This window comes from Hoplias malabaricus, chromosome 9 (assembly GCF_029633855.1).
Source record: "Hoplias malabaricus isolate fHopMal1 chromosome 9, fHopMal1.hap1, whole genome shotgun sequence".
Classification (NCBI taxonomy): domain Eukaryota; kingdom Metazoa; phylum Chordata; class Actinopteri; order Characiformes; family Erythrinidae; genus Hoplias; species Hoplias malabaricus.
Genome location: NC_089808.1, coordinates 37,653,143 through 37,676,800, shown reverse-complemented (window position 1 = coordinate 37,676,800; position 23,658 = coordinate 37,653,143). Strand labels below are relative to the sequence as shown.

The 23,658-nt window shown below is 39.8% G+C and overlaps 1 protein-coding gene across 7 annotated transcripts; it reads left to right on the top strand.

Annotated features, from left to right (window-relative positions):
• Positions 1-327: 327 nt before the first annotated feature.
• LOC136707462 (uncharacterized) lies at positions 328-22,462 on the top strand. 7 transcript variants are annotated; one of them, XR_010804217.1, is made up of 8 exons: positions 334-710; positions 7,895-8,055; positions 8,224-8,337; positions 16,120-16,272; positions 16,645-16,758; positions 18,757-18,878; positions 21,785-21,832; positions 21,914-22,462. XR_010804217.1 is itself a non-coding variant. In XM_066681555.1 (7 exons), the coding sequence occupies exons 2-7, from the start codon at positions 7,914-7,916 to the stop codon at positions 21,916-21,918; spliced, it is 576 nt and encodes a 191-aa protein (XP_066537652.1). In that variant the 5' UTR covers positions 336-710; positions 7,895-7,913; the 3' UTR covers positions 21,919-22,462. The 7 variants fall into 7 exon arrangements, 3 of the variants coding, with proteins under 3 accessions (XP_066537651.1, XP_066537652.1, XP_066537653.1); XR_010804219.1 differs by lacking the exons at positions 18,757-18,878; positions 21,785-21,832 and adding an exon at positions 10,020-10,148 and having other exon boundaries at positions 328-710; XR_010804218.1 differs by lacking the exon at positions 21,785-21,832.
• Positions 22,463-23,658: the final 1,196 nt, after the last annotated feature.

Genomic DNA, 23,658 nt, shown 5'->3' with positions numbered 1-23,658 from the left:
TCAATTTGGAATCTAAGTTACAGAAATGGGACCATTCAAAGGGCCTTTATTTTAAAATGACACATCAGAATGACTTCATATTAGGCGAGTGACATAATCAGGTATTGTACTATCATCATGAAGTGAAACTGTTCTGTGCAAACTAATAGTTTCCTTTTAATAATTATATAAATTTGGAATTAAGTTTAGAGAGATGTGACCATTCAAAGGGCCTTTATTTTGAAATGACACATCAGAATGACTTCATATTAAGTGAGTGACACAATCAGGTGTTGTACTATTATTAGGAAGTGAAAATGGTGTGTGCAAGCTGGAGGATTTCTCTTAACAATTAGAATAAAAATGATAGAAATATAAACATTTAAAGATCCTTTATTTTGAAGTGACATGTCCTGATATCTTCATTATATCCAAAAAACAGCAAATATTTGTTTTTTAATCATGTATTATTTGTTTTGAAATTTATTTATTTATAACATACATCTCCTGTCAGTGATTTTTGTCTTATCTTGACATTCGTTCAGCTACACGCTCTTGCCGTAATGTTCAGAATACGCTTAAATTCCACTAAAAATAAGCGGGGGGGGGGGCGCTAGTTTTCTAAGTGGAGGCTGGCTTGACTCCAGTAAGAAACTGGAGTGTCTGGTGGCGTGACAGCAGTTCCGCGTCTGCTGTGAATCCTCAAGATCTATTCTACACACTTATTTACGGTGAGTTAATCAGGAGTTTGGCATTTCAGCATTGCTGAGGGTAGCAGAGGAAGATATTCACAAATGCACTGATCAGACTCATGCTGAGACTGAGCGTAAGATTCAGTTAAAATACACATTTTAGTCGTGTCCCCAGGTTGAGTCTCATACTCCGGAAACGTTAGTTTCATATTCGCATATTCAGACGTCTTTCTTCAATATCTCTCAAACGGTGCATGCAAATGAGTTAACACTTGCAAAGTATTGTTTTTGGGATCCAAGACAAACAGCTACAACTCAGTTTATAATATATTGTTTTCTATGGGCTGCCGCCCATAGAGAGCTACGGGGCCGTTTACAAATTACACTACACAGTAAAAACGAAGGTACTCCTCTGCAGTCTCAGCCTTGTTTATGACACAGTACACAAAACCAATGGACATCTTCTGCAGGGATGATAATATTAAGGCAGTTCAAATGAAACCAGTGCTGACATCTTTAACATTGTATCTAAGAAACAAACACAGCAAATGCTTGTGAGAATACATTTAGTTTAGTTCTTGTACTGTTAAAACACATACACAAACACATACAATACGTTTTTGGCCAAATTTTTGCTGATACATTATAGCAGCCACCTTGTAAAACTTTAGCAATTACATACCAATGCCTTTACAAATGTCTAGCAAAAATGAGCAAAAACCCATTACAGTAACAAATGTGAAAGATGTCAGCGCTGGTTTCATTTGGATTGTCTTAATATTATCATCCCTGCAAAAGATGTCCATTAATGTTAGTAATGGTTAAATTGATCAAACTAAGAGGTGTACTATGTTATGTGAGTTGCACTATATCAAATATAACTTGTTTAGAAACAATATTATCAAAAGGTTCAAATGCTATTTAAATTTATAATGAAAAAAAATCTATCACCATGGGCCAGTAATGGGTAAATTGACCAAAATAAGAGGTGTAGTATGTCATGTGGGTTGAACTTGATTAAACACAACTTGTTTAGAAAAATATCATAAAAAGGTTCAAATACTATTGAAATTTATTCTCAAAAACCCATCAATATGGGTCAGTAATGGTTAAATTTACTAACGTAAGAGATGTAGTGTATGTCATGTGCGTGGTTCGTCACCTTCGTTTTTACTGTGTAGTGTAGTTTGTAAACGGTCCCTTAGCTCTCGCGGAGAAAGCGGCAGCAACAATACAATATATTTCGTGTTTTTTAAATGGCAGATATTTCTGACATAAACTGAGTTGTAGCTGCTTGTCTTGGATCCCAAAAACAATAATTTGCTAGTATTAACGCATCCACCATTTGAGAGCTATTGAAGAAAGATATCTGAATATGCGAATATGAAACCAACTTTACCAGAGTTCAGGACCACGGTAAAGTTAGTTTTCTTTTCGATATTCGGTTTTTCGGCGTCAATACTTTTTCAAAATAAGGTTATATCTGCCACAGGGTTACATATTCTGAATGGTACGAACACAGAGAACAATGCACATTGTTCTTATGATCGCTCCGGTGCATTTTATATATGCTCCTTTTCCTTTCAATAGCTAAAAACACAGACCGTTTTTGACGTCGCAACAAAGTGCATTCGTTTCTAGACTCTGTTTACAGCAATGCACACCATCGTCTTTCAGCCTAATTTGCTTAAATACGATTAAATACCCACTTTCTTGTCGCCGCTAACAACAGAAGACAATCTTCAATAGCTTCGGTTTCAGTGTGTTTATAAACACAGTGAAATAAACTGACCTCTCATTAACAGTTAAAGTCAGAATTTAGGTCTCTCTCTCTCTCACACACACACACACACACACACTCAGTCTGTCTCTCTGTCTGATCTGATTCACCCAGGAGGGGTCAGGTAGTGAGGACTGTGGACACAGTGAAGAATACCAGAGACTGTGAGAAGTAATGAGGCAGAAAGCTTTATTTAAAGAGAATAAAGAGCATGTAAAATTTCAAACTGTGTAATTCTGTTTTTGGAATCTGTTCTTTTAAATGTTAAGCCTTTATTTTTTAATATAAAGTGTACATTGTGTTTGGTCTTGTTCTGGTTTGCCAGAGGACCAATGGTAGCACTTTTGGCTATGTGAGACCCGTGCTTTGAGTCATTTTTGCTAGTCCTGATTTAATGGTGCCATTGGCACCTTCCACTGCTCCTGCACTGGCAGGATGATAACTACAGTGTTTTCTCATATCTATACCTAGTGCAGATGTAAGCGGTATTAATGCATGCTGCAAAAAAGTTGGTGCCGTTGTCGCTTGAGATGTGTGTTGGAAGGCCCCACCTAGGAATAATTTCTGTAAAAAGAGATTTGGTTATCGCTTGCGCATCCTGTTTGCTCGTTGCAAATGCCTCTGTCCATTTAGAGAACATGCACACACACACCAGTAAAAACATTTTTCCCTCTGCTGAAGTTAATTCTACAAAATCTATCTGCCAGTGTTGAAATGGTTCTGTTGCTGGGGTGTGTCCAGCTAGTGAAGGTATTTTAGTGGTCACCCCTTTGCTGGTATTTTGTGCACATACCAGGCAGGAGGTACAAAAATTTTGAGTGAGTATTGAGAGTCTTTTCCCATACCAGTACTGCTGTATACTGTCCACTATTCCCCCTTTGCTCATGTGGCCACGCCCATGAGCAATCTTTATGAGGACTTTCATATAAGTTTCTGGTAAACAGGGTTTGTTAGTGGGTGTATGTATCCATACCCCATCTATGAGCACACAGCTATCTTTGACCCACTCTGCTTTTTCACGTGGTGTAGCAGTTGATTGAATTTCTGTTAGAGTAGCTGTAGGCTCTGATGACTCTATGGACTGTGGGAGCAGCTGAACTGTCTTTTTTGCCGCTGCTTTAGCAGTTTTATCAGCTCTCTCATTACCTTTACTTACCATATCCTGTTTTCTGGTGTGTGCGTCACATTTACAGATTACAGAAGTGTTTTGGTAAAAGCATTGCATCGAGCAAAGAGGCAATCAGTTCATGATGTTTTATGTGTTTATTTGCACTTGTCAAAAATTTTCTTTGTTTCCAAATGCACCCAAAATCTGTGGCCACACCCCAAGCATACCTTGAATCAGTGTACACTGTTACTGATTCATTTGCTGCCTTTGGTCAGGGCTACCAGCTCTGCCCCTGCGTGGAATAGGAGCTTGGAAGTGGTGCGCTTTGTACAGTCTCATGAGCTGACACAACTACATATCCTACTCTATTAATACATGTTTCATCCTTTGATGTTGATCCATCCACATAGTAGACAACATCTGGGTTAGGGAGGGGTTCATCAGTGAGGTCTGACCTTAGTGAACAGACCTCAGTGATGATTGGCCCACAATCATGTGGTTCTCCATCCCCCTTAATGGGCAGGGCAGTCCTTAGCGAAATGTCCTCTGCCGTACACATAAAATCGGTTCTGCCAGTCCTCACCTCTTCTGTTTCCCCTCCCCCTTCGTCCTCCTCTTCCTCTACCTTGGCCTCCACGTCCTCTCCCCAGACCTCCACGGAGAAATCAGTCACTATTTTCCTCATCAGGACATGTCTCAGTTCATGGGTGGTTGACTTAAAGGACGACAGAAGCTTAGAACCTGTTCAGAGAACCGTTGTCCCCCCACCTCTCTGTGATTGTGTAGGGACTTGGCTACTTCGGTCAGGTCGTCCTCTGTCCAGTATCTGTGGACCAGTATAGGATGTTCTGGCCCAGACACTGTAACCATGGGGAGTTGGATGGTGTTCCCATACTGCTGATGCTTGGGTGATGACACCCCTTCATAGAATACAGCTTCTCTCCTCTCTTCTCTGACCCGAGATCTGGTGTGCTGAGACACGGGGGTGTGGTCTGGAGTGTGAAATGTGTTTCTGGGGCTGAGGCTTGGGGGTTTGGGTGAAGGTCTGCTTGCTTCGAGGTCTAGTCCGTTTAACTCTTCTAGGGGATATGTCTGTCCTTGTTGTGGGGTGCGATACGGAGGTGGATTTTCCTGTTGAGGGTTTTCTGTGGCTACAGGATGCTCTTGCTGCTTCTGCGCTGGCTGTGGCACTGGCTGTTGCGCTGGCCGTTGTGCTTGGGCTGTTGTGCTGGCTGTTGTGCTGGCTGCAGTGCTGGCTGCTGCGCTCTGGGTGCGGCAGCGTCGAGATCGGGATTGGCCACCTTAAGAGAGACACACTGAGAGGTCTGGTTAGTATCAGCCCCCCTCCCTTCTTTGCTCCTATCTGTTTTTGTTTTTCTTCCCTGGAATGAGCTTCAATTAACCACATCTCCACTGCCTCCAACATTTCATTTTTACACTTTTCCCACAACTTCCTGGTTTTCTTATCCTTAGGAGTCTCTGTTAATTTCTTTTTAAAAGCATGTAAACTTTTTACACTTACATGTTCCCAACTCAGGAAACCCATAACAATTGACCCATATTTCCATATGCTTCAAGGAAGCTTCACTATAATGCTTTAGCATATCTAAACACATAGCTGAGGTCCACGTTAAAGGCACATAGGCCCATTTACTACTTTGGGATACCATAATCAGTTCTCTCAAAGACCCTTTACTTTAGTGTAATTTAGTTCCCCTAGTGCAATAAGCACACACAGTTTTCATTATACTCACTTTGTTCTCGCGGAACCCAGATGCCTCTGTGTAATTCTAGCACACGTCTAATACTAGATGACCAGTTTCAAGGGATGGCCTGCCCCATGTGGCTATACCATTGTATACCGCGACTGTCCCAGACAGTTATGTTATGTTATGTCTTAACTGTTATGTCTAGCGTATACTTAACTGCCCCTGACAGTTATAACGTATACCTAACAGTTCTATAGTTCCGCTGAGATACTTTGAAAACTGAGGGGGGTGAAATATTTTCTACTCACTGTTTTAGGTTGGATGACGGGTCCTCGGGTGCATCAGGGAAAGAGCCCACTGTTCAGCGGTCCTCCCAGTGGCTCGGTCCCTTCAGGATCCGAGGGGTGTAGTCATCCTGTTTGTGACGCCAAGTTTGTCATGGAAATTATCAACTAATAAGAAATGAGACTGAAAGTGGTCTTTGAGTAACCTTTATTGAGAGCAGCTAAAAGCATGCACTAACTCTCTACTCTGCTCTGCTCTATCAAAAGGAAAAAACTTTGTTTTATACCCCCCCACACACACACACAAACACTTCATCATCATACAAGGAGTTATTTTGTAAACGTCCTTGATCACCTTCCATCAAATTCCTTTCCTACTAAAGACTCAGTTGGTGAAACAGTCTAAAGACAGAATAATGCAACATACATTTCATAAAACAGCTCATCTTTATATAAATCAAAGATTTCTAATAATTGTCAGTGATTACTACTAATTACTACTAAATACTAGTGATTACTATTAAATGCTAGTTATTCAATGAGCACATGTTTGTGAAAGATACACACACATTTAAAATTTCCCTTCAGAGTGACAAAGCACTTTCACAAAGTCTTCGATGATTATTGACACCAGACACAACAACTAAAATAAAATTAAATATATATATATATATTTATAAGGGGGGCAGCCATAGTTTCTTGCACCGCAGTCACAAATAAACGGATATTTGCTAGTACAGACCACGCCCGTGAAGGCTGTAATGGGGAGGTGAACTCAGATGTGGGTAGACTCATATGGAAAGCACTGATAAGACAAATAGTTCTTTGAGTGTTGCCATAGAAGAAGCATTTTTACGAATATTTTTAAATGGGTAAAGAACCTTAAGATGGATTTTTAAACTTTTAAAAGGTTCTTCACACTCACACATCTCTTAAACATAACTTTTTGTAGCACCTTTATTTTTAAGAGTGTGCTTCTAGATTTAGTCCTTCTGGGCTTAGAAGTATTTCTCTGGGTTGGTCTCGGTTTGTTCTTCTTCATTTTGCTCTTTTTGTAATAAAGACCAAATTGCTCACGTCTGTGTCTAGTCTTTGCATACATTGAGTAAGAAGCTGAAACTGGGCTTTATTTATAGAGATTTCACAAAATACTCTTTGAAAAACACTGTTATAGATGATTAACTGTCATAAATGAGCTGTCTTATACATTAATTATTCAAACAATTATTTTAATTGTTAAACAGTAATTTTAAGGAGAGACATATCCACAGTTAAACATTTTTAACAAACTCAAAAGTGTCCTTAGATGTGAGAGTGTGAGTGAATGTGTGTGTGTCTGTGTTGCCCTGTGAAGGACTGGCGCCCCCTCCAGGGTGTGTTCCCACCTTGCGCCCAATGATTCCACGTAGGCTCTGGACCCACCGCGACCCTGAACTGGATAAGGGTTACAGATAATGAATGAATGAATGAATGAATGCATTATTTAACACATGGTCAAAACAATTCATTCATTCATTTATTTATTCATTCATTGTCTGTAACCCTTATCCACTTCAGGGTCACGGTGGGTCAAGAGCCTACCTGGAATCATTTTGAACAGTGGGAGGAAACCGGAGCACCTGGAGGAAACGCACGTGGACACTTTTATATTACATTATTATATATACACATCACCTGGAGCAGGACTTGAACCCACAACCTCCAGGTCCCTGGAGCCGTGTGACTGCGACACTACCTGCTGCGCCACTGTGCCACCCCATATTTATTTTATTTAATTTAAAATCAAAGTATTTATTATAAATGACATAATTTACATAAACATAAGGAGTTACCTCAACACTGGAGTGTTTTGATCTGAAATGCTGTGACTCCTGCTCCTGAATGTCTAATTAATTTTTACAAGAGGTGTGGGAGTGCATAATTTATATCTCAGGAAATCTGTAAGATCTATACAATTTAAAAGTGTGAATGACAGAAAATACATAGTAGACAACAATGCTGTGATAACTCTGGAGGTTAGGACTATTATAACAGAGCTGCTTTTATATGCATCACACTTTTAGCATTTGGTTAAACTGCCTGAGAGTTCATGTGACATCACAACGACACTATTGCTATTATCAAGCAATAGAGACTCTGAAAAATGCATGAGCCTTTCATTCATGATTCTTTGTATTGTGACCTACATCTTCACACAACTGTTTCAGATAAATATGATGTACTTTTCCTCAGTGCTGAAAATTTACTCACCGCTAGAGTATTCTTAAGTTATCACTGAAGTTTAAGTTTTTTCTTGAAAAATTATTATATTACATTATATTATATTATATTATTTCCCACAGATCTTCAGAATTGTCCACCATGAGCAGCACTGGTATGGTCCTACACATCAAGAAACCTAATGAGCCACCGCTAACCATTACAGTAGGCAGGTCACTGGCAGAGGCACTGGAAACTACCGTGGATAAGTTAAAGGAAATCCTTCACACTCAGTGTGGCATAGGTAGGTTTACATTTACTTATATTTATTAAAACACATGTATCGTAAATGATCATAAAAATATTTGACTTATGCATGTGAATGAGAGTCTGTGTTAGGGCATAGTGTTAGTATGTATGTATGTGTGTGTGTAAATACATATATGTATATATATTTTCTTTTAATATTTAGATCCTGTCTCGCCTCTGCTCTATGGAGACACATGTTTGGATGTCTCTCAGAAACTTGGATATTATAACATAAAGAGTGGGGATATTGTTTTTGTTGAGCAGGGCCCTGGTGGAGGTATGGTATTTACTTTCTATCACAGAACAATTAAATGAAATGTAATGAATACTTGTGCATTTTCTTAATTAAATCATTAGAGAACTGTCCATAGAAACACTTAACAGATAAATATTTAACACAGAATGCCTAATATGTATTTAACTGCTTACATTTAGTGTATTTAATGACCCACAGTAATTGAAGTTATGTAATAACATAATTTTGGGAGTTAGACCATATTTGAACTCCTCCCCTCAGCCCTATATATTCCCTGAGAACTCACGTCATTTCCGTGCCGGACAAACTGGCTGCACATGGCTCAGGAGACAGACCTCGCCTCGATTGCTTCACTAACTCCTCTTCTCTGAGTTTGTTTCTGCTGAGCCTTATATTTGGACCCATGTTGGGCAGTCACCAAACCCTCTGTCTCCCACGCAGCCTCGGCCGTCGGCATGTAGATTTATTATTCAGGCCCTCTGTTTTGGGTAATTAAAAATAAATAAAAGATTATTTGTGACATCACTATTCCTGAGAGGTTCTAGTCTAAAAGACCACCCAATCAGGACAAGACAATCCCTGAGGATCAATCAGGCCTTCAAGGCAAGGTTGCTTAGACTTGGGTTTAAAACCAGTGGCGCGGAAACTTTGCTCTCTCTCTTTGACTCTTCAACACTTCAGCCAGTCGCTACTTCTTTTCCATTTGAAAACAGTCTTAGTTGAAAACCCAGAACCGAGGAAGAAAATGTAGAGAGAAAGAAGAAAAGAAAAGGTTTGGTAAAGTAGTGAAAGGGTGAATCTGCTTCTAGTCATGAAGTTCTGCTAAGAGAGCCACAGAATTTTATTTTATTTCAATTAGCAAAATTGAAAAGCTATAGTTTAATCCAGCAAAGCTCGACGCCACGCCCAGAGCATGAAAGAGACCTCCGACCTCTGAGCCCTGAAGTGTGGAACAAGAGTGTGATGGAGAAGGACACATGCACCCTCAGAACAGTGGCGGATGCTGGTCTTTCAAGAAGGGGAAGCACAATTTCGGCCTACATCATAAAATGTGTCGGTTTATTTATACGTAAATTCTACCCTCCGTTCCTTTTCAACAAAATGATCTGTGACCCTGTCGTACCAACAAGGCGTCTTTTCCAGGGACTTGACTAGTGTCCTGTCAATGGCCAGCAGAGCTAGGCTGCTTAAACGGCCTTGGCCCATGTGAAGTGTGTTCGTCTGTGAGTGCTTTGTGACGGTGGAGGGGCTCAGCAGCACCCGCTGGACAGAAACTGCGATAGAAGTCAGAAAGAGTGATAGAAGTCAGTCTCCAAACACAAGCAGCTACAAAAAACCCACCAGAAATAGAAGCTCGATTTGCCACTAGTCGTTTTTAACAAAGAAAATGCCGCTAAGAGGATTAAGAAAGTCTCCGGTTCAACTCAGAACAGAATGAAAATGTAATGCTCCCACGGATCTTTACACCAAAGGATCGCTGATTCGCTCATTTCGCTGTCAATCAAAAAGGGATTCAGCCTCAGACAGATCATCCAATCATCATGCAGAAGCTGAGCGTCTGGGCCAGCCGAGGCCAGCCCACTTCTTTACCAGTGATAAGAAGCTGATTCTGAACAAAATTTAATCGCGTTGTAGTGCATATTTATTCAATGACATGTACACACAACAGTATATATTTGATCACTTATTTTTTGACATTTTAGGGGAAGCTGAGCTGCCCTTGCAGTCTTAGAGCAATTGCCACTGCCTCAGAATGCACAACATAATTCTGCTGTATTATATGTAAAGTCGTCCAGCATGATGGCCTGCATGTCCAAGCTGAAATTGGACAGGTAAAGACACATACATTATTTAATGGCTCCCAACTTTGGGGCTTAACAAAAATGAATTAAATAGACTCTGAGTCTTTTCTTTACAGATTTCACACTCCTGTACCATCTCCCTGATGGCAGGTGTGTGAAGAGGCTGTGTTGTGGTGGGTTCTGTCTTTAACACTAGCATAACTGAATTAATAGGTGATGGATATGCATTTGTGGAATGTCACTGTTTTATAAGCATTGTACAATTGGAAAATGGCACCAGGGAACATCTGTAAATAAGGTACCACATCTAGGGTGGCCATGTCCATGACCCCAAAAAGGAAGCTCACACCCCAAAAAGCAGGACATTGTCCCAGATACAAGGATAACATAAAATGACTTAGTTTGTATATTACGTAAAATAATTACTAACACAGACTGAGAATAAATCAATATGCCTAAAATGATTAATGTTGTAAACAGAATTTACTGGCACGATTCCTCCGCTTCCAACACCTGCAACAAATGACCCACTCGCACAGTTTAACTCAATGCTGCTCGATGAAAACACATGGTGATGGCAGAGCTCCTGAAGTAGGAGGAATGTCAAACAACTTGTTCCTTTTGACATTTGCGTGAGCCCAGAGCCATGTAGAGAAGGGAGTCGTGTCAACAGACGTCCAATATGCTTGATGGTCATGCAAACATCATATAGTTCCAGGAAGTTCTAGGAGGCCAATTTGAATGCAGTTTCAGAGAGAGGAGCTGCACATTTTTGGTCATTAGTCTTCAATTAATAATTCTATAGCATATGCAATTATTATCTTCATTAAATCTATGGCATATCGAACCCATGTATGTGGTTACATATATACGACTTTAAAAAGAAAAAAGTCGCCAATATTTTAGTATTACTGTGAAAATCTTGGTCTAATAAAAAAGTCGCATAGCTTCATGTCGTCCCCCGAGGCGAACGCGTTCGCTTGCTCTGCTCTAGAATGCTGGCTTTTTCTCCTTTTTTCGTCTCTTTATGCTCTCTCTACAGTGCACATGCCATGCACTGCAAACATATGACTGACAAACACTGCTGAACATTGCATCACATAATCACTTTCAATTTACTGGCTTTATTCCACTGGAGCTACAACACACTTCGCTCCCACAGCCACCACCACCACCACCATCGCCAGGATGACACCGACATGCTGACCCCAGGACACTTCGAAGACAATTACGTAAGCGAGGCAAGAGGGCAGCCTCCTCCTAGCTAATGTGTGTTCTCTGGATAACAAACTGGACGAGTTGAGAGCAAAGATTACATCACAGTGGGAAAAAAGAAAGAGTGCTGCACTCTAATATTCACCAAGACCTGGCTCTCAGACAAAATGCTGGACAGCGCCATTCAGCTCAAGACTTACTCCGTGCACAGAGGCGATCAGAAGGCTAAAGGTGGAGGTGTGTGTGTGTGTTTGTGAACAATGCATGGTGTGGAGACGTCCAGGCTGTTTATAAGCACTTTTCACCAGAGAGTTCATAATTCTAAAATCCCTACTATCTACCACAGTTGAATATACAGTTGAAGAGGTTCCAAACAGAAGCCCTGGATCAACAGTCAGGTAGGACACATGCTGTGTGCTTGCTCTCTTGTATTTAGATCAGGCAATGAGTACAAAGCTGTAAAGTACAGACTGAGGAAAGCTATCACAGCAGCCAAGAGGCAGTACAGGGAGAGACTGGACAGCTTCTACTCCACTGCAGACTCCAGGCAGAAATGGCAAGGCTTGCAGCATATCACAGACTACAGGACCACCACCCACACCATCAGCTCCACAGACAGCCTACCGGATGACCTCAACACGTTTTACACTCACTTCAAAACCTCCTGCAGCAGCTCCTCCTCACCATCAGTATCATTAAGACTGGTATGCAGAGCTCTGAACAGGATCAACGCTGGCAAGGTGGCAGGAGCACACAACATTCTGGGGCAGGCATAAAGAGCATGTGCCAACGAGCTGGCTGATGTTCTCACCTCCATTTTCAACCAATCCCGCAGCCAGAGCATCATTCCCACCTGCTACAAAACCACTACCATCATTCCCCTCCCCAAGAGAATCCCCCCCCAACTGCCTGAATGATTACAGGCCGGCACTCACTCTGATCATTATGAAGTGCTTTGAAAGAGTGGTGCTGGCCCACATGCAGCACAGTATACCGGATCCCCTGTAGTACGCCTACTGTGCCAACAGATCCACCTCAGACTCCATCGCTGCTGCCCTCCCCTACTCTCTCTCTCTCACCTGAAAAACAAAGTCTCCTATATCAGGATGCCCCCCCCAGTTAAAACATAACTGTGGTTTATCACCTGAGTTCAATTTCTCTATCCACACCCAGGCCTGATTACTGCCACACCTGTTCTCAGTCTAGAAATCACTTAAATAGGACCTGCCTGACAAAGCGAAATAGACCAAAAGATCCTCAAAAGCTAGACATCATGCCAAGATCCAAAGAAATTCAGGAACAAATGAGAAAGAAAGTAATTGTGATCTATCGGTCTGGAAAAGGTTATAAAGCCATTTCTAAAGTTTTGGGACTCCAGCGAACCACAGTGAGGGCCATTATCCACAAATGGTGAAAACGTGGAACAGTGGTGAACCTTCCCAGGAGTGGCCGGCTGACCAAAATTACCCCAAGGGCACAGTGACGACTCATTCAAGAAGTCACAAAAGACCCCACAAAAACATCCAAAGAACTGCAGGCCTCACTTGCCTCAGTTAAGTTCAGCGTTCATGATCCAAGACATTTTGGAAAATAATCTGTGGACTGACGAGACAGAATGTGGCCGATCTTTGCCCCCAAGTAGAATTTTTTTTAATTTAGAGGGAGATGAGAGGGAGAGTTTTTCTAAATCAGTTAAGATTTGTTTTCTAACACTATGGTGTTTTCAGTAATCCTGTGTGTACTGAGGACCTTTCGGTTCTTTACTGTTGTGTAACTTTAGCCTAGCTTGTATTGCAAAATAAATCCTTATTTCACCTTCCCCACTCACAACTGTACAGCTCTACAATCGCCCCGATACATTTAACAAATTCTCCCCCAGACAAACATTACGCTAGAATACTTTTCTTTAATTAATTTCCAGGCTGCTCCATGTTAATAATGTGCTACATACTTTACTCAAATTCTACAGCCTAACTAACCGTTAACGTTCCCCAAATCTATTAATTTAGTGGGAAATCTGATTCTTTAAACTCTGAACACACATCACATTCACATCTGTTCTGCTGTAGTCTCAGCCACAGATGCTCTGCACACAAGTTGATAGAGAGCCTGATACTTTCAGTTTTTAGCTAGTTGCATTAAGATTGGCTAGCTGCCTCTTTCTTCATGTAATGCCAAAATAGCAAACTGTGATTGGTCCTATTTGAGCATCAGTCAAATTAATTTTCCTGCTGTAGTGGGCAGTTCTGGGCGAAATTTAGTGGTGAAAAGTCCCAGACTCTCTCCCTAGAGAATGTGAGACTAGTTCTGCTGTAACACTACAGTGCTGCTGGTGCCTGCGACTATCTTCCAGGAACTATTCTGAGTCTCTATGATCTGCTTCACTCAACATGGCTCTGCATGAGCTAATAACAAATTATAAAATAAATAAAAAATTAATAGTTTAATTAGTTTGCTCCAAAAGCTGCACTATTAAGTGTCCGTCCGTAGGGAGGACAGGGAGCTGAAAAAAACAGACCGAATGTTGGACATCTGGCCACCCCAACCACATCAGGCTCCAACACATATGTAATATATAACTGGATATTCAGTGACTAAAACCCATGCAGTTCTGCAGAATGCATGACTCAATGATGTTTTGCCACGATGCCTTTTTATACAGATTCATGTGTATGTTGACCTATATATTGTAGTGGAGATTAACAGATTATTCATTTTAATAAAAGATATTATACTTTGTGGGGACTTAATATGCCAAAGTTATCTTATTATGCTGAAAGGGCTCTCTTAGCTGGTTTTCAGAGATCTTCAGTGACATCCCCTTCTTGCACCAAGCCAAGATCGGAATGTGAGATTAGCATCCAGAGCAGGCTTGTAAAACCTCACTCCAGGATGTTTACAACCCAAGGTCCCAGGGTCAAGAGGAGAATCTTTGCAAAATGCAGAGAGACACACAGACTCTTGATCAAGAAACTTGATTAAAACTGTTTTCTTACACATTTTGAAAGATTGTTAAACAAAACAATCACAAACCTTAATTCCTATTGGTTTAAAACAATTTGAAGTTACATATGTGCATATGTGTACAACTGTGGGATTAATTTACATGTGTTTAAAGTCATTTTTGTTTATATGAATTTATGTAGAACCAAGGTAGCCACATACTATGTGTGTAGTTAGTTAATAATTATGTAGAACATTGTTGTCTTAATGATATTACTTTGTGTTAACATCTAATCTTTTATATTGCAAAAGCATGATTCAGAATTCTGGGGTGGTCAGGAATTATCTTCAAGTCTTTGTCTTGTCAAAGGTCATAAATTCTATGTGATGCCACTACCAAGGTACAGGAAACAGCCAATCAGGAGCAAGAAATGCTCCAATTCTCCCTCATTGAGGATGAATAAGGTATTCGTGGCAGGTTTTCTAAACTCTGGTAAAAGCCAGTCACACACCACAGTTAGAGCTCACTCTTTTTAACACTCCTCTGAGACACACTCTTAGAGAATTTTGGAGAGGAAGATGTTTTTCTGAAGAACGTCTTTCTCCTGCTTCCAGCAGACTATGCTCCTCAGATAGGGTAGTAAGAGAGCTCCCCTGCTCTGCAGACGTCTCTGCAGGCGTAGACTCTCTCATGGCTCTCTTCAACAGTCTTGGGCCCCTCGTGGTCCAGAGAGAACCGATTTTTCTATATTAATGTTGTCCAGATAGAAACTATAGATTAAGAAAATCTATAGTTTAACCCTAGCGAAATTTCAACGCCACACCCAGAGCATGGAAACCTTAGACCTCTGACTCTAAAAAGGACGACAATGACCTTCTGAGATGAGGAAAAACCTGCCCAGGAGAGACCTGCATGGACGTGTCTCTCTCTCACAAGGCGGCAGATCAGCAACGATGAAGAATCCCCACAGAGACCTTCAGAACACCACCAGCTCTGACGGGTACGTCTGAAATCCTCGGGAGAAAATGAACGCCCGTGGCTGCAACCTACAAGGCCCGCGTCTGCAATTCTCCAGGAAGTCATGCCGGAAAGCACCGTCAGCGACATGCTCCCTGTCCATCTCTGGATACATAATACATCCAGAGATATCCATACATGGATACATCTGGATACATACATGGTCTCATGTCTCTCATGGCTCATGGGTTGGTACTGAAAGTTTGCTGGGATAAACAATAGCCTTTCTTAGAACTTAGGGTAATAATTATCATAGAGAAGTTCCCTCATAAATTAATCTCCCTGTTCCCTCATGTATCACGGTAATCCATTTCATTATATGAATGTCTAATCAATATTCATGATTCTATTTTACAATTAATAAACTAGTTGTGTGATAAAACCAATCCTTTGTGTGTGCACCTTTCTTGTATGGAATTATAATTTCTAGTTCAGATTCCATTTCAGAGTCAAGAACAGCAGGTCAATGAGCATAATTCATTAATAATAGTTAATTCTATCTAATTCTGCTGTATAATATGTGAAGATGGCCTACTTGTCTAAGCTAAAATTGAGACAGGTAAGGACACTACATATTAGTTAATGGCTCCCAAACATGGAGCTTAGCAAAATTAATTAAATAATTAATTATTAATAAAATAATAATCATTGACTTCGCTATGTAGTGCTTATGCCACCGCAATGTGTGCATACTATTTCCACTACAATATTCACACCAGTTTTATATAATTATTATGTATTTTTACCTGTGTTTCAAGGTAGGGTATTCAGCAGTAAACATGTGTTTTTTTCCTAAAAATTAATACTATTATTTGTTTTCTTTAGATAAAGTATTCACCATGGACAGAACTGGATTAGAACTGTTTGTCGAAACTCTTTTGGGAACATCCTACAGGATTTATCTCGGGAAGTCTGAGTCAGAAGGGAAGGAAAAAACAGTGGCAGAACTAAAGGAAATTTTACGCCTTGTACTTTCCGGTACATTTATGTCATTGACTATTTAAACATCTGTATGTGAATATTTATTATAAGACCTGCATATTAAGATAAAGATCAGACATTTGAAACTGAAGGATAACTAATCTGTAACTGTCAGCACTAACATACACTATACACTCTACCTTCACTGTTCCTACAATGTGTTCATCATACTTATCACTTAATCCAGCCAAAACCTTAAGGCCTATTGCTTTGTATTATCTAGTATGTGAGAAAATAATTGTGCAGTTAGTAACTAGTTATACTTTTAACATAGTAAAGGTCACAGAAGTTAACAGCTTGAGCTAAATGTACAAAAAGAGTAATAAAGACTGATTTATGATTTAACTAAGAATATTTTCTGATTTGTAGTTGATGACTTACGCGTGATATATGATCGCAAACAGTTGGAAGACTCACGGACACTTGGAGAGTATAACATACAGAAGGAAAGTACACTCCATATAGTTAAGCGGCTGCGCGGAGGTAAGGGACACTCATAAATCTCTGCCCCTGTTCATAGCCACACAACTCCAGAGATGATTTATACATGAACTCATAATGAGATTGAATAAAAACTGCAGACCCTGTTCAGGACATGTTTGAACATCAGAGAGTATAAATTTTGCCATGGTGATTTCATCAATCACTCATCTAATTTGTGGTTCAATACATTTATAATTGATTTATTAAGGTGGAAATAAGGAATAATAAGGACCCTATATCCGGCTTTGAATTATGGTTGGGATTGGGGGGTCTGACCCCTCTAATTATGACTTGAACCCCAAAAGAGGGTAAAAGCAATAGTGTGTGTGTGGGGGGGGGGGGGTTGGTCGAAACATTTATGTACTTACCCAGTGTTACTCAAAGTGTGGGTATTGCAGGGGGGCATAAAGATTATTCAGTCAAAAGCACCCACTCACAATGGATCCATTAATAGCCCTTAAACTACGGAGTCTAAAGTTTTGTTCATTTGAAAAAGGAAAATGAAAGTTCAAATCTTGAGATTGAACTTTGAAAAATACATTCATTCATTCATTGTCTGTAACCCTTATCCAATTCAGGGTCACGGTGGGTCCAGAGCCTACCTGGAATCACTGGGCGCAAGGCAGGAATACACCCTGGAGGGGGCGCCAGTCCTTCACAGGGCAACACAGAAACACACACACATTCACACCTACGGATACTTTAGAGTCGCCAATCCACCTACCAACGTGTGTTTTTGGACTGTGGGAGGAAACCGGAGCACCCGGAGGAAACCCACACGGACACAGGGAGAACACACCACACTCCTCACAGACAGTCACCCGGAGGAAACCCACGCAGACACAGGGAGAACACACCACACTCCTCACAGACAGTCACCTGGAGTGGGAATCGAACCCACAACCTCCAGGCCCCTGGAGCTGTGTGACTGCGACACTACCTGTATTCAAAATAAAAATAAGTGTAGTATGATTTTTTTTCAGTTTAAGTAGAATTTTGTTTTCACTTTCGGATCATTGTTTTTTCAGTTTCAGATTTTTGGCCCTGATCCAGCATGGGAGGCCTGACATCAGCAGAGAGAGGCGTGGTCTAATGACTGACAGCAGAAATAAGGAGCTTATTCATATTCATTACTGGCTCACTGCAGCTACACAATCTAACAAAGTTTATAGTTCTTTCACTGCGATTGGTGCCGAATGTCTAAAGAGCTCACTATAAAAGACTTTGTCACTAAAGTCAATGTTTTACACTGAATACTGCGTATAACGTGAGCGTTCAGTGATATTTCTCATAGTCAAAACCGAGGAAAGTTCTCTGTTTTCATTGCTTTGCTGTCAGTCATTAGACCACGCCTCTCTCTGCTGATGTCCCAACTCCCACGCTAGATCAGGGCCAAAAATCTGAAACTGAAAAACAATGATCCGAAAGTGGGAAAAAATGGATCTGAAAATGAAAATTAGCTCTGTGACCGAAAAAAAGATAAGAAACTAAAATATAATATCTGAATCTATAAGCATACAATCTGCAACAGAAAAATATAAGACTTCAAATATCAAAACATATATTAAAGTGAAAAATGAAAATAAATTATTTATTTAAAAAATCCATAATTAAATCAAAATTCTATTTAAACTGCAAAAATCATCCTACACTTACTTCAATTTTGAATACATTTTTGTATTTTTCAAAGTTTAATCTCAAGATTTGAACTTTCTGTTTCAGTGTTTTAATTTACAAGCAGCAACACTACAGAACAGCTGGCTAATTTTCTCCTGAACAGGAAACAGCAAATCATTTCTGCAAAAATATAGAACTACAGATGCCTATGTATATATTAAAAGGAGTAAAGGCCAATGGTTTTGTGTTTTATATAAAGAAAGTGAGGCAAAGTGATGTTTTAAAGGTGTTAGGACTGTTTTTTTTGTGTTTTATATGAAGGTGAATAACAACATGATCGAAAAGTGCAAATAACTTTTTTTTTTTAATATTTCGATGCAGATTCCCGTGTGTTTCACCGTGGTGTGTGTGTTTTAAATAAATGAAGGAGTAAGAATTGTGCTTGAAAAACCTCGCTTATTCACCTATTTAAGGTGGAACGGAGAAATCTGTACATAGCAAATGTAAGCTTTTCTCTAGTAGGTAGATGTTTTAGTGACATGATGTACACTTTGTCATGTGTTTTAATGGATAAAATGGGAAATAAGCAGTGTTTCAAAACAAAGACTTTTGTTTATAAAACGTAGCTTTAGCTTTCTTTTTTATTTATTTGATGTTACACTTATTATAGCGTCTTTCTAGAAACGCAAAGACACTTTACAATCAACACAACATTCAATCCACGCAAACACTGGCGAGAAGCAGCAGCCAAACACGCACAGCGTACTCTCAACCAGGAGCGACCATCCACCTGGAGGACTGCATCGGGCACTAGGACAAAGCGCCAATTCATATCTGGGCTCACACTCACACACACATTCACACACACACAAGGACAGTTATTAGAGAAGCCAGTTCACCTAACTTCCATATTTTTGGACTGTGGGAGGAATCCTCTGGTTGAATGGAACATCGATAAGTAACACCAGCCTTGTCTAGTCTAAATATTTCAGGTGGAGTTGGACAGAAAAAACTTGCAAATGCAGGGAACTGTTGGCCACGTTCACTTTTTAGCATAGGTAGATGTTTTAGTGAAATGTTGAACACTTTTCTGTGTAAATGTGTTGATTATGGCACACTCTTCTTAGCTATTATGGTCCAAGACCTTTTAACTTGTCTTTTGCTTGTTTGTTCAGTTGTCCTCAAACTGGCAACCTGTTCGAGCTTCACTTCTGGGAAGGAGGGCTCCCTCCACTGTTTTTGAAACTGTATTATAGTTCTGAATTTAAACACTTGGTGTCATTATTACAGATTGCTCCTTTAATTTTGCACCATATCTCGAAGAAACTACAGGGTGCGCCATTTATATGGATACACCTTAATACAATGGGAATGGTTGGTGATATTAACTTCCTGTTTGTGGCACATTAGTATATGGGGGGGGGGTGACAGTGGTGGCCGTTTTGGATCCAACTTTAGTTTTTTCAATGGGAAGAGGGTCATGTGACACATCAATCTTATTGGGAATTTCACAAGAAAAACAATTGGTTTTAACCTAACTTTGTTCTTTCATGAGTTATTTACAAGTTTCTGACCACTTATAAAATGTGTTCAAAGTGCTGCCCATTGTGTTGGATTGTCAATGCAACCCTCTTCTCCCACACTTCACACACTGATAGCAACACCACAGAAGAAATGCTACCACAGGCTTCCAGTATACTAATGTGCCACAAACAGGAAGTTAATATCACCAGCCATTCCCATTTTATTAACCATATCAGGTAGTGTCGCAGTCACACAGCTCCAGGGACCTGGAGGTTGTGGGTTCGATTCCCGCTCTGGGTGACTCTCTGTGAGGAGTGCAGTGTGTTCTCCCTGTGTCTGTGTGGGTTTCCTCCTGGTGACTGTCTGTGAGGAGTGTGGTGTGTTCTCTCTGTGTCTGCGTGGGTTTCCTCCGGGTGCTCCGGTTTCCTCCCACAGTCCAAAAACACACATTGGTAGGTGGATTGGCGACTCAAAAGTGTCCGTGAATGTGTGTGTGTGTCTGTGTTGCCCTGTGAAGGACTGGCGCCCCCTCCAGGGTGTATTCCTGCCTTGCGCCCAATGATTCCAGGTAGGCTCTGGACCCACCGCGACCCTGAACTGGATAAGGGTTACAGATAATGAATGAATGAATGTAACCATATCAGTGGCCCACCGTGTACATTAAATTTATCCATCCACACATCTGTGAGGACAATAAAACAGACTTGTAGAATCAAAGTAATTCTTTATACATAAAGCTCATATTAGATAATTTCATATGAGATTATGAATAATGTTAAATTATTTATATGAATTCTTTGTGAAGACATCATTTGTTTACATTGTTATAAAAAAATAAGCAGCAGCTTGGATGCAGGCAGTTTGTTTCTTAATGCAATATATTTAGTGACAAGCAGAGACATTGGGCTGAGTTTACTTGAAGTGTGCACTGTGTAGCAGTACTATCTAGAAAAATCTAACTATCATATCAAGACTTGGTATCGGCAGACACTCAATATTAAACTCGAATCAGGAAAACTTGATCGGGACGTCACTATATTTTAGACATACATTTTGATAATTACAGTTAGATAATGCAGCATGTTAAAAATAAACACTAATATTTTGACATTATATTTTGTTATGGTTTTCCTAATATTGTATCATATCGTATATTGCCATTTCTTTTAGGAATATTGAGATATACGTTTTTGGTCATATCGCCCAGCCTTAATTTGTATCACAGATTTCAGGACTGTCTGTTGACAAAACATAAATTGTTTTTAAAATGAGATTTTCAGAAGATTATTTTTGGTTATAAATATATTGTGAATGTATATTGTTATCGCAAAAATATCCCAGTATATTGCATTAATATTTGAAGGCCATATCGCCCACCCCTAATGCCATCCCACAGCAGTGTGTGATCAGGCTGGTGAGCAGCATGAGGAGGAGGCTGATGTAGCTGTGTATGGTTCTTCCACATACTACTGAGGCTCCTGTTTGTTAAATGAATTAATTGTTAAATTGCCAATTGGTCTTGCTTTTTCAAACTTTAATCATCCAGTCACCACACACCAAACGAGTCAATAGCAGAATAAGCTGTCTGGCATTGGCACACACGTCTTATGGTGAACATGTTCTTTTGCTTGTTTGTGTCTTTTGAAATGAGAAATGTCTCTTTTTCATACGAAGTGCCTGGGAGCCTTAGGTTAAAGCCATGTGTTGCAACATCAGCGGGTCCCAGGAACATGTCTAAAAAACCCACCTCCACACAACATCCAGCTAAAGTTAACCTTAAGTCATGAATGTAGACGGGACTAAGATGGCACAGGAGATGTTCTTTACATATCTTTCTTAATAGAAATCAGAAATATTTCCAAATAATTTATTTTTTTTTTATTAGGTGTACCCAAAGAAAGGAGAAACAGTTTGTCAGATATTAGGCTGAATAGTAAGTTTTCAGTTAATGGAAAATTAATGTTTTAAAATGTTTATGCTGATTTTAAAAGTTTTTTTTTTTTTATCTTCCCAGTGTAATCTGTTCTAATGCAGTCCAGTCAACTCCAGTCCAGATCATATCTTCAATCCACCTGTCACTCATCTTTCAGATCTGGACAGAAAGAGGAGAACAGATCACAGCAACTGGACCAACAGTTTGACTTACTTTCTTGGGCTTTCCAATTGCTCTGTGTTTTAAACTTTTGTATTTTAACCCATGCATATTTACCTTTTTTTTTCAAACTCAAAACAAACTAGTCAAGTTGGTTATGATAATGTTGCCCTTTAGTTATTTAGACAGTTAAATAAATATTCATGAGATTTAACATAATATCAAAGCTTAAAAAAAAAATACTCTCAGAATAAGCAGGAAGTGCTTATATTGTTTTAATCTCTTAATTTACTCAATTTTGTTGAATTCACTACATACGGTAGTAGAATAAAATATTAAAATCACATCTCTTCTCTGCCTCTTTATCATTGGTCTAAAACATTGATGTTTGGGGGAGGATTGTTTTAGAACAACTGAGGGAGATAATCTGTGTTTGCTCCCAGTCTGTCTTCCAATAAATCAACTCTCTCTTCCCACATGTGTGTGCCTCTGTCTAGTTTATTCTCAACAGCTTCTTAAACAACCTAAAGCACACACTTGCTTGGGGCAGACAAACCTGCTTGGAGGAGGAAGTGCTTCGCTTGCCTTTTGCCAAAAACGCTGTAAAACTAGCCACATGTCAGAATTCTGTGCACTACTTGTGACTTAGCAGTTAGTATGGAGTGAATTAATATACTGACGCTACAAAATAATATGGGTTACAGTCACCTTATATATTAGGGACAGATTGTCTGGTTTTAGAGTGCAGCATTAATATTAACAGATGAGAAAGTCAGAAATTAATCTCATACACAGCTCTTCTTCCTGCACTGGAGAGAGTTTTACAGCACCCAGAAGCCCACCGCTTCTTTCCCACAGTGTAGCATTGAGGAGAAAGACTGTTAAACACTTAGAACCATATTCATCATAGAATCTAATGGAAAGCTGTTAGCATGTCAGTCTTTAATGCTTTTCTCTGCTCTTCTGTCTGAATCTGAGTTATGCATACACAGATCAAAAGTGACGAACCCAGGCTTTTGGATTCTTCTTCTGCTTTGTTCCAACACACAGTGCATTTTTTTAAACTTAAAATATTCAACAGTATGTTTGCGTTTTGCAGCAGCTTTTTTTCCACAGATGGTTCTGAGCCCAGAGATGTTGACAGTGCTTCGGGATGCAATTAGTATATGACTTCATTTTGGCACAGTAAAATTGAAACTGGCATTCATGAATCTCAGTATATATTGTGCTTAACAAAGTGTTGCTAAATTAATCCTGTGGTCATGGTGTTATACTGAGTATAAATGAATTATGGTTCTTGATGCAGGGCGCTCTGAGAGGTCAGAGGTCATGGCTAATATGCCCTTTAAAACACAGAAATTCCTCTAGATTTCTTATATGGGAAAGTAAAGGAATTCAATAAAATATGGAAGTATTTTTCTTATCATCTGGAAAAATGTATAAAAGATAAACAAAAAAAAACAGTTAAAATCAGAAGAAACACATTTAAATATTAGATGTCTGCAACTAATGGAGGGCGGCACAGTGGTGCAGCAGGTAGTGCCACAATCACACAGCTCCAGGGATCTGGATGTTGTGGGTTAAAGTCCTGCTCCGGGTGACTGTTTGTGAGGAGTTCCTCTGGTTCCCTCCCTCAGTCCAAAAACACACATCGGTAGGTGGATTGG

Bases quoted from the DNA above. Each gene is read 5' to 3' on its own strand.
- LOC136707462 (XM_066681554.1), top strand. From the start codon at position 7,914: ATGAGCAGCACTGGTATGGTCCTACACATCAAGAAACCTAATGAGCCA. The intron at 8,056-8,223 runs GTAGGTTTACAT...TTTAATATTTAG, and splicing joins TCACACTCAGTGTGGCATAG to ATCCTGTCTCGCCTCTGCTC. The intron at 16,273-16,644 runs GTACATTTATGT...TCTGATTTGTAG, and splicing joins TTTACGCCTTGTACTTTCCG to TTGATGACTTACGCGTGATA.